The 10,976-nt window shown below is 36.7% G+C and overlaps 2 protein-coding genes across 2 annotated transcripts; both read right to left on the bottom strand.

The window, feature by feature from the left end:
- Positions 1–939: 939 nt before the first annotated feature.
- Positions 940–6,255, bottom strand: LOC110723116 (protein TIFY 8-like). Its single transcript, XM_021902416.1, has 6 exons — positions 5,940–6,255; positions 4,774–4,955; positions 4,237–4,682; positions 4,050–4,140; positions 1,822–2,035; positions 940–1,343 (listed from the first exon to the last, which is right to left on the bottom strand). Exons 1-6 carry the CDS (start codon positions 6,049–6,051, stop codon positions 1,267–1,269), a joined length of 1,122 nt encoding a protein of 373 aa, XP_021758108.1. The 5' UTR covers positions 6,052–6,255; the 3' UTR covers positions 940–1,266.
- A 366-nt stretch (positions 6,256–6,621) lies between these two features.
- On the bottom strand, positions 6,622–10,891 carry LOC110723115 (pentatricopeptide repeat-containing protein At5g11310, mitochondrial-like). Its single transcript, XM_021902415.1, has 2 exons — positions 8,184–10,891; positions 6,622–7,368 (listed from the first exon to the last, which is right to left on the bottom strand). Exon 1 carries the CDS (start codon positions 10,759–10,761, stop codon positions 9,025–9,027), a length of 1,737 nt encoding a protein of 578 aa, XP_021758107.1. The 5' UTR covers positions 10,762–10,891; the 3' UTR covers positions 6,622–7,368; positions 8,184–9,024.
- Positions 10,892–10,976: the final 85 nt, after the last annotated feature.

Genomic DNA, 10,976 nt, shown 5'->3' with positions numbered 1-10,976 from the left:
ATCATATACATCAACTCAAGCACTTGATTCACAAACTCGAATCTTCTACCACAGCGAAATCAAGCAGGCATATGCTATGAATAAGAATCAGTGATTTCAGATGCAACTAAAAACATTGCTGACTTCTGCTTTAACTGAGCACTTGAGAAGACACAAACAATCAGTGTAAAACATGGTACAGCATTGAAAAAGAGAAATCTTCTTATCTACTTAAGAGCTTCTTATGTAGGACAATAAACTATGTCTTAACTTCTCTTTTGTTCTAGGGGGCCTTATATTGAGAGTGAAGGAGACACTAACAGAGGCACAATGGCTTTCCTGAATCATAGCCGTGCCAAATCTGTTGCTGAAGGTACAAAGCTGCTGCAGTTGTGCAGAAGCTGCAGTTCCTTTGGCTCTTTTTGAAACTAGCTCCAACGGCGTTTACATTTGCAGGGATGCCTCTGGCCTTGCCAATGGCTATTCTTCACTCGGTAATTTTAGCCAGATTTGCTAAATCAGCAATAGCCTTGTCAACCTTACCTGCCAAACATACAAACAACCACAATAATAACAGTATAAACAGCATCAGACATTCAGACTTGACGGAGGTTATCAGTCATATTGTTCAATGACAGATTTTAATAGAACTAGCCTCAGCAAGTACATCTAAAAGTTTGGACTTAGGAATACCAAGTACCAAGTAAATCAGTGGTGTTCATCGATTTGAATTTTTAGTAGTATGGAGCCATTACCTCGATTGCACAGAGGTCGTTTTAACACTAACACTTTATATCATCATCCAATATCAAATATATTATGGTACCTCAAGACAATTTGGGCTTAACTCTGCAGAAAGAAATGGCAGCATGTCTTAGATACTAGGTAATGACACAATGTGACAACTAATTACAAACAACTGCACAAGGGGACTACCGAGTACTGAGTAAATATTAGTTGTTACACTGAGAAATTCATCACCATGATACGAGGTAATCAGTAACAGTTAGCTTACAGAAATTAATACATGAGCAAGATGGAATTAGTCAGATGCTCGATTTGCATTGAGTTCCCGAGAAGACGATTTAAGGTACTTAATCTGATTACATAAGATCATGTACATAGTTTGCTATTACTAATCCACTTATCTAAATACCAGAATTATAGTCAGCTAAAATCTACTCAGCGAAAACCTTGAACAAGAGTTAGTAAAACTAGCAAGGTTAGACCTACTATCTGCTCATCTACTAGCAAGATTTGTTGCTGTTGCGCCCATATATATCCTCGTCATATCTCCTGCTTTGTTTCGAGGCTAGGTTCTGTTGCCTGACCTGAAGTTCCTGCAGGTTTGGCAATCATCCCACCTGCCATAAAATGAAAGAAAATTATGGATCTATGGAAACAGTTTGAATCTGGAGTACATCTTCAAGAATTATTATATTCTTATGAATAATAATTCATATCCATTATCTTCTCCAGCCATTCAAGATACTGAGATAATGGCACAAGGATTGAGTATTTAAAGGGCCATTATAAAGCATCAATTTCAGCACAATATAGTCATATATAACCTACAATATGCTACGTTGTCACTAGTGAATTTTGATGTGTCGATGTAAGAGGCAAATATATAGTTAAATAATAAGAGATAAAAATTGGATTTTTATGACGGTACAAAAGAGAATTGCTAGAAATTAGAAACGGTGAACATATTGAAGCAAAGCCAATTTGAACCGATTGCCACAATAATACCAAACCAAATCATCAAAGATAGGCCTTGTACACAGCAAATAAACCTACATTTGAACAATCTTCAGCTTAATGAAAACTTAACATAATTACCTTGGTTGATAGGGTCCAATCCATGGATGGAATTTGCACCGACTGATAATAGGTTGCGATACTTCTGCACAAAAGAACGGTCAGCAGGTGGATTTGTTTCATGCTCTCCGCTGGGTAAATAATATTCGTTTGTGGTTGTCCTGGGTGAAGCTTTCGGTAAATTAGTCGACCAAGATCCTCCATTTGATCCGGCCATAGCCATGATAACATCTGCCTGTAACAAATTATCACAAGCAAACCATCAGCTGAAGCAATTATACAGGCCTCTGACACAAATTGACAACATAACCATCAACCATACTATCATATGAATGCAATGTGGTAATGTCCTTCGCATATAAATTGTTTTTCCTTTCTCAATTTCTCAATTTATCACTTTTAAAGCTCTGGGGAAGAAATGAAACATTTCTACCTTTCTACCACCTCTGCCCCATTAAACTACTTCGGATTGGCCATATCAATCTATATTATCTCTCATATACTAAACGCTTTCTCTCTAATGTTTCTCTAGAGTTGCGCCCCACACCCACCTATCCACTTTTTGTCTCAACTTTTTCACTCTCCTCAACCACCCCGCAATTCCCCAGTGTATAGTTCTTATGGGACGAAGGACTTATTTCACTCAGATTAGATCCACAGACTATTTTTACGCATTTTTGCAGACAAATGACATTGACTTTTCCTATATCCAAATTCGATAACATCTACAAGGGACAACAGCACTTTCTAAAACCATTACACTAGAATAAAAAGAAAATAATGAATCGATTGTAAGACGTCTGTCATACTTCTCTATAGGGATAGCAGAGCACCTCACCCCAGATTCTGGAATCTTCTGGAGTCAAATGTTTTCATCAATTGAAAGCATACAAACAAAGAAAAGTACATTACTTTTTCATCTACTAATTCCTCGTATCCATACAACATTACACGTGCTATCTACTTATGAACTGTGATATCCAATTTAAAGAAAGGAAGAATAAAACTATAGTAGATTAGAATATTAGATACAACAAGAACACTTGTTCCTATGCGGCTATGCCACCGGAGGCTTGTTTTCTTTACTCTGGGTAAAACTTACCGATACTAAACTAACTGAACTTGTATGAATTATTATGATCTTGCAAGCGAAATTAAAAAAAAAAGTTTCAAGGTGAGAAGAATAAGACCTAAACAACAATAAAGACGCAGAAGTACAAAAAAAAAGAAAAGACTAGGAATTCCATATTTCTAACGTCTTTGTATAAAATCCGAACCTTCCAACGACATAAAAATTGTAGCATAATAAGGTATGAATAGACAAAATTCCCAACACCCTGCAAGCTAAGAATTTGGAGAAATATTATGTGCAACAACTTTGTTTACAAGAAAAAGCATCCACCACGTCAGACAGAGAAGGCAATTCACAAATTGGTTTTTTGCATAGGCAATTGATTTTGATAGATGAAACCCAATGTTTGAACCCTGAAGTAGTGAAGATTTAAGCTTAACGTTTCATTCAACTGCAAGCATATTAATTCCAAACCTCCATCATTTCATCTTCTGGTAATTATAATTATCTTTATAAAAATTACAAAGAAGAAAAGCAGGATTATTTTACCTAATAAATGGAATAGAAGGTTGAAATGAAAAGATTTCCTTCTCTGAATAGCGGATAATTGGTGAATTAGACTCCCCAAAAGTGTCTTTCTTTTAAAGTATTTGACACATGTAAATCAAAAGCTAATCTATGATTCTCAACGGTATAGAAATACATTTTCATTTCAAAGTTTACACTCAATACTTGTCCAACTGTACATCAAAGAATTAATAAAAATTTACTGCATATACATGCAGCAGCATGAGTGTCAACATTAACATCATCACAACAGCAAAAACACATTAAATTCAGCAGCTCTACAGCGCACACATCAAGTCCACGTCTCCGCAACAAGGTTTTCCTATGCAAATACTCTTACAATACTCATTGAATAAAAAAGAACATTTTTCCCTAACCTCAAAGACGGTTAATCTTCCTCAAAGCTTGTACACTTTCCGAAGTCTAAATAGGTACTGCTAAGAAAAATTGAATCACTTTGCAAGTTCATTAAATAGCTATAGGGCACCAACAATTTTATGTCCTATTAATTGATGATAGTTACTGTTATTAGTGTACTGAATACATTCTCATAACCAGAATAGTTTACTGAAGAACGTAACCCATTTTAAGCAAAGAAATGGTCACAAACCTTGTTTGGATTAACATCATCGAATACATGGACTTGACCACCATAGATTATAGTCATTTGTCTGCTGCCAGACGTACTTAGTCCCCGTGAACTGCAATTATCAAATAAATATGCATGATACAAAAGTGGAAGGTGACAAAACACGATTAAAGATTGAATGAGAAAGTAAAAAGGCTTTTCCCCTTACATTGGAGGGTTAGATGGTTCTGGATCAGAAATATGAGTAGCAGGCTTTATGTTGCAACCACTTGGAAGCAACCCGGAAGGGTTTCTCTCAGTAACTGGATTGCTACCAGCAGTGATCGAATTGAAGATACCAGAGCCTTTATTCCCAGTTCTAGACCCTTCATCCGCAGCCAGCTGAGACAAGACTGGTGGACCAGAGCTGATATCCCTCAATCTGCTTAAGGGTGCTTGATACATGAGAGGAGAAGACTTCATGACACAAGCATTATACTGCATGCTACTCCCTCCAACATTCATCGGATTCAGCCTCTCAGAGTTCACAAAATTGGCATTAGTTGTCTGAGACACAAAAGAAGATAGTGGCCTAATATTTTGAGGTACACCATGAAGAGGCCCGTCAAAAGGTGAAAATTTGAGTCTATCCCCACCACTTGCACTACAAAGCATCTGGATTCAAACATAGGCATATATTCACATAAATTGGAGCAATAAGATAGGTATTTGTATACATTTCGAACAAAGAAATGACGACATATACCTTCATCACATGAGAACTCTCAGGAATCATTTGTGGAATTCCCTCTCTTGAAGATCCGGTAAAACCAGAATCCGAATGACTCCGCTTGCTTCCCACAAACCTATTACTTACCTCAGACACGGATAGATCACTTTTTGGACCATAACTTGAAATTCTCTCCAACTGACTACCCGCCTGTTTCTCTGCCATTGATAGTGGGAATCTAATTCAGTTATCTTAGAAAACAATGATAGTGCCCAAGTTATTGAAAAAAATCAAAGGCCACCCACTTTTTAATTTGTGCACATATTCAATATACCTCAGCTTACCAAAAGAAAACAGTCCCAAGAGACGACATCAACCAAGTGCACAAATCACATACCTCTTTTTTAAGGGTGGGGTAGCTACCAACAACCAACCACATTACTCAATCTATTTGTCTGGAACTAATAGGCACATTGAAAATTCGAACTTCGAACTAGTAATGTGACAACTAAATTTAGATGAATGGAGTATTATACATCATAGTGATCCAAAACTTGACACTGGTATAAAACAAGGTCTCTCAGCTTGAAATCGGATTATAATAAATACACTATTTAGAGGAACAACAAGCAAGTACTATAATTTCTTGAATTTAAAAGGGACAAAATTTTAAACAATGTAGAGCCATAAATTAACTTCAAATTTCTTAAAAATACAGAAAAACGCCCATAAACCAAGTTGAAAACAGAAATCAAAATGTAAAAAAAATGCCCACAAAAATGCATTCAACAAATAGCAGGAAAAATGAAATCAAGCTAACTAAAGATGAAATCAATAAAAGATAAAATTCTGCAACATACCCAACAGAATACATTCAACAAATAGCAGATAGAAACAGAAATTAAACTACAAAAATCAAGAAATATCAAAATCTGAAATTGCCCACCAAATGCATTCAATAAATACAGTAGCAGATAGAAACAGAAATTAAGCCAAAAAAACTCTAGAAATAACAAATTCTGCAAAATGCCCACCAAAATGCATTCAACAAATAGCATACAGAAGCAGAAATTAAGCTAAAAAAATCTAGAAACATCAAAATCTGCAAAATGCCAATAAATCAAAATTTAAAAAATTAAAACCAAAAGATGGAAGAATAACAGAGAGAGGAAGAGAGACAGCGGGAAAGGTGGGAGCTTTACCACCAAGAAAGTCATGAAAAACAGCAGCAGGAGTTTGTGTTGGTGTTGGGTTGCTGTCAGAAGCGGTGATTTTAGTGGGGTCACCTGTCACCATCATCGCCATTGTTGGCATTTCATGTTCATCCTCCCATAATTAATACAGAAATTGTAGAGAGAGAAAATTTAGAGAGAGAAAGAGAAGGGGTTGATTTGATGTGATGTAAAAGGGCAAAGACTCAAAGAGAGTGAACCCAGAAGAGAGTGACGAAGTAGAGAGATAGAAAGAGATGAGTCCAAGTAGTCAAGTGTTATAAAGGCAAAGTTGCTGTTCTTTGATGTCTACTACTGTGGTCACTGGGGTTATGTTGTGATCTACGGTTGCAATACCGTGACGACGCTCTTAATTTTAAGCGGGTTTTGATTATTGATACGAACTTGACATTATAGTATTAATGACAAAACACAAAGTATGTAATTACTCTATTGTCTATACACAATATTAGAATTTAGTACAACAATACAAATAGGAAAAGCTATCATACTCATCAACCAATAACAAGTGTTTTAGGAACACGGGTTTGGTGGACCTATGATAGGTCTCGGGTTATGGTACTTGATACACATGATGCTAAAGGCAATGGAGGAAATATTTGATCAATTGAGTGAAAAAGTTAAATGAGGTTTGTTTTTAATCACAGTATCAAGTTTATGTCAATAATTGAACTTAATTTTAACTTTAAAAAAAGAACCATAAACACAAGAATAATTGCAATGAAAAAGTCGTAACACCAAAACATAATTTACAATTTCTCGAGTCTTTTCGTTACTACCATTCAAATATCTACTTGTAGTAATAACCAAAACATAGATGCAAGAAAGATGCTAAAAAATAGGTGTGTTGTGGAGTTCATCCTCCATAGAATCGAACAGCTTCTGAAGCTCTAGAATTTTAGCATTACACTTGGCCTTAGCCTCCTTGACGGCCTGCTTAAGCTGGGCAACATCGACTACAGATTTTCCAGGACGGGCTTGCTTCTCGAGCTTGCGAGTGTTCCATGCAGCATTCAGAACATCCCTACCTTCTGAAGTCTTTAACCAAATGCAAAACCGGTAAAACTGTCTGCAGGTGCACAAGTCAGCAGACCGGAACATATTCTTCTTGGTGATAGCCGTGAGCACAACGTCGCACAGACTCATCAGGAATCAGAGTAAAGTGTTCAACGGCCTTAATGAAACCCTTGACAGTAAGGAAGCTCTGGATCAGCTCCTCTTTAGTCCAGCCATCAATCTGGAAGGTCTGAACTCGAAGAGGCTCCAAAATTCGGCGCAGCTCAGGAGCAAGATCAGTAGCATGGTAAGGCAAATAGGGAGCCGAAGGAGTATTAGCCATTATCACAAACCAGAACCAAAGGTAATAATACTGAGTGATACTCACAGATGAAGACAGAATCTGCACAAAATAAGAAAACAGAACAACAGTTAAAAACAGGAAGGGTGCACCTACTCATAATTAAAATAGTTTTAACATGCTAAGTCATAAAATATTAAATAAGAGGTGCCCCAATAGACCAAAACCGCGCACAAGTCAGCCTTAACCCAGCTAAACATCCTAGGTTCCGTAAGAGTGGGAGAGGGAGAGGGAGGGGGGGGGGGGGGAGGTAATACGCCTATTAAGTGCCTCTAGTCGGGATCAAAGTAGTGACATAGAAATATGTTATCACTAGACCAATGAAAATATTTATAAAACATACAGAGTAGTAAACAGAGCGGAGATTGAAAATTATAGTAGTGTTGCCTCATATTATTTGCACTACTAGACATTTTTCACTCACACTTTATATCAAATTGTCACAAATTAAATAAACAGAGGTATTATTTATTTTAGATTTTTAGGTGTTAGTTTAAGCTTTTGATGACTAATATATTCGTAATTTTGATAATATTATTTTTAATATAAAATTCTTAAAGAATTTCATCGATGTATTACTTATAAAACACAACTTCATTGTAAGGAGCATTATTTAATTTTCTATCCGAGCCACAAAAATGTCCAAGACGACACTGATTATTTCCATAAGCAATCATCTCTGTTGTTTTTTTTTTTCACGTTAAGCATACTACACAAACTGACTGATAGTAATAATCGTAATTCAATTTCATAATGAGATATAACTCGATTACTAATAAAATAATACCTATAATATACACTAATTATGAAAATGAAACACAAACTATGTGAATATGTGATGTAAGAAAATGACTTACTGAGCTTAGTCCTTAAGAGTTAAGAGGCAGTGCCAGTGGGCGGTGCTGCTGAGGCCGTCCCCAGTCGGCACCGAGGCCGTCTACTCGTGGTTCCAAGTAAAGTGCAGCAAAACCTTGCTCTTATATGGAAGAGTCAAGGTGAGATATGTAGAAAGTGATTGGGTTTATAGAAGTTGAGCCATGAATGGAATTTATAGGGAATGGGTGTTTTTGAAATTCCAAAAGTTTTTAGCCTTTTTACCGTTTTGTTTCCCCATGAAAAATGAAATTATTGGAATCATTTGTATCATGCAAATATGCAAATACAGGCTAGAACCGCTTGACCATGCACACGAATGACACGATATTGCACGGATATTTAATCAACTTTGTCATTTATCTCAATCTTATTCCCAACTCATACTCCATATCAAACAGGAAAAAACACGCACCTTTTTATCCCACAAACCAAACACCCCGGCTAGGCCATCTAAGTAAAGTAGACCTTTTAGCTTATTTCATTTATTCCCTTGAATAATATTTTCTTGTACATTTATACTTTGCATGACAAATACCTATAAACATTCTTAATTTCCTTTCCCAAAAACTACACCTTTGTTGACTTAGCACTCTTAGCTTATGAAAAACAATGTGATGATGCTTTGTATTTCTCCCGGATTGAACTTTGGTTCTATGTAAGTAATAATTCACTGCTTTTGAACTGTTTGACATGCTCGATTTGAAAAGATCTGTATATCACACAAAGTTCAGGTTTGCCTCTTTGGGAACGAGATAGTAGTGAATGCTCGAAATATAACACACAAGTAACAAGCAAATCCAGCCTTACATTTCAAAATTTAATTCAGCATTTCTTTAGTTTTCTTCTCTTGCCGACTGAAGACATCTTACAAGACCTTCCGCGATTGGCTGATCCCCCACGGTCTGAGCATTTCTTCAGTACATTGGACATATCCTTGGCTTTTTGGATGATGGATTTTCTCCTATCATGGACGGTGTCCACAGCTTCAAATTCATTTGGCAAAGTTGTTGAGGACCGAATAGTAGCCACTAATTCCGAAATTTTCAGAGCCATGTCATGTAATCCCTTCTGTTTGAGCTCACAATGCAGATTCTGGTAAGTAAGATACTTGGGAACACGGCCTCTTTGGATCAATTCCTCAAATTCCACCACTGCTTCCTCCAATTTATTCATTTTACACAGCGAGTCAATCAACACAGTGCTTAAATCCGAGTCTAAAACATAACCCTTAGACCTCATATCCTTCCTTATTTGCAAAGCCAATTCCAACCTCTCTTCCTCACACATCATCTTAAATAACAAGTGAAATGTCAGACCATCCGGCTCATAACCAGACTCTATCATCTTTCTATACAGATTCAGTCCCTCTTCGACTTTCCCATGTTTTAAGAAATACCTAAAGAACCAGTTATATGTCATAGCAGTGGGCACAACATCTCTACTAATCATCATCCTAAGAATCTTACCTGCCCCGATGAGATCCCCTGCCTTACAAAACCCTCTAATCAATGAATTATAGGTCGAAAAAGTTGGACCTGCCTCTAGAACTAGAAACCTCTCCAACACCCCTAAGGCCTCCTTCAACCTTCCTGCTTCTACTAATGCATCCACCAAAGGATCATACACCGCCTTGTTAGGAGAAACACCATCTTTCCTCATGTCACCGACTAGCTCTAGTGCCCTATCAACTAAACCCATCTTACAATAACCATCAACAACTATACCATAAGTAACAACCTCCGGAACCAATTCCTCTCCCCTCATTCGCAACCAAAGCCGCTCCACCTGTTTTATGTTCTGCACTCGAAACCACCCTTCGAGTAGCATATTATACACAGTAATCGACGGAACCCAACTGGGATCCAAACACATTTTCCTGTCTATAAGATCAGAAGCCACCCTAACATGACCATGTCTACACAAAGCATTTAACAACAATTCAAACACATCAATTTCCAAAGTATTAGCAAAATCAAACACATGAATAGCATTTAATACTTTACCTAAACGAGCATATTGTCTAATCAAAACCCCTAAATTTTCAGCAGAAACTAATTCAGACCCATCACCCCTCTTAATCTTATCCATCATAATCATCAATACCCACTTAAATTCACCTAATTTTGCAAGGATATTTACCATTGAATTAAAGATTGGAGCAGAAATATGATACCCAGGTTGATTATCTAACCATTTGAAGACTGAGAAAACCCGATTCGGCGACGAATCAAACTTCTTGAAGATTGCCAGCAATAAAGACGAAGAGGGTTCAACTTTAGCTTCTTGAAGAGCATTTTCAAAGTCTGAACTGGTAAAAAAATCGGGATTTTTGAGGATGGTGCAGAGAGTATTGAAATCCCTCTCTGAAAAATTAGGGTTAGGGTTTATCGGACAGGAGATAGAATGAAGAAATTGGAACCTGGGTATTACGAATTTAGCTTGATTGCAAAATGACGATGAATTAAAGGGTAATTTAGGGGTGAAATTAGGGATTTTTGGGTTTGAATTTGAGATGAAACGGATTAATTTAGGAGAGAGAAAGATGAGAAATGGAGACATTCTGTATTCATGAATTCCCGCCAGCTTCCAGATTACCGTTGAAGTTCGTTAGAAATCTTATTTATAGTTAGACGTATTTTTTATACTATACTCATAAAATTAAGTACCAAAGCTGGTGTGTTGCCCGAGTTGCTCGTATCTCACACATTTATACTATGGAGAACTACATTGTAAAATGTGGTTGATTACTTTATCTAGATTAAAAAATTCAAGAG

The sequence above is a fragment of the Chenopodium quinoa genome, unplaced genomic scaffold (genome assembly GCF_001683475.1).
Source record: "Chenopodium quinoa cultivar QQ74 unplaced genomic scaffold, ASM168347v1, whole genome shotgun sequence".
In the NCBI taxonomy this organism is placed as follows: domain Eukaryota; kingdom Viridiplantae; phylum Streptophyta; class Magnoliopsida; order Caryophyllales; family Amaranthaceae; genus Chenopodium; species Chenopodium quinoa.
The sequence above is the reverse complement of the archived record's forward strand: the minus strand, read 5'-3'. Positions and strand labels throughout refer to the sequence as shown.

Bases quoted from the DNA above. Each gene is read 5' to 3' on its own strand.
- LOC110723115 (XM_021902415.1), bottom strand. From the start codon at position 10,761: ATGTCTCCATTTCTCATCTTTCTCTCTCCTAAATTAATCCGTTTCATC.
- LOC110723116 (XM_021902416.1), bottom strand. From the start codon at position 6,051: ATGCCAACAATGGCGATGATGGTGACAGGTGACCCCACTAAAATCACC. The intron at 4,683-4,773 runs GTATATGTCGTC...GTTTGAATCCAG, and splicing joins AGAGTTCTCATGTGATGAAG to ATGCTTTGTAGTGCAAGTGG. The intron at 1,344-1,821 runs GTAATTATGTTA...ATTTTATGGCAG, and splicing joins ATTGGACCCTATCAACCAAG to GTGGGATGATTGCCAAACCT.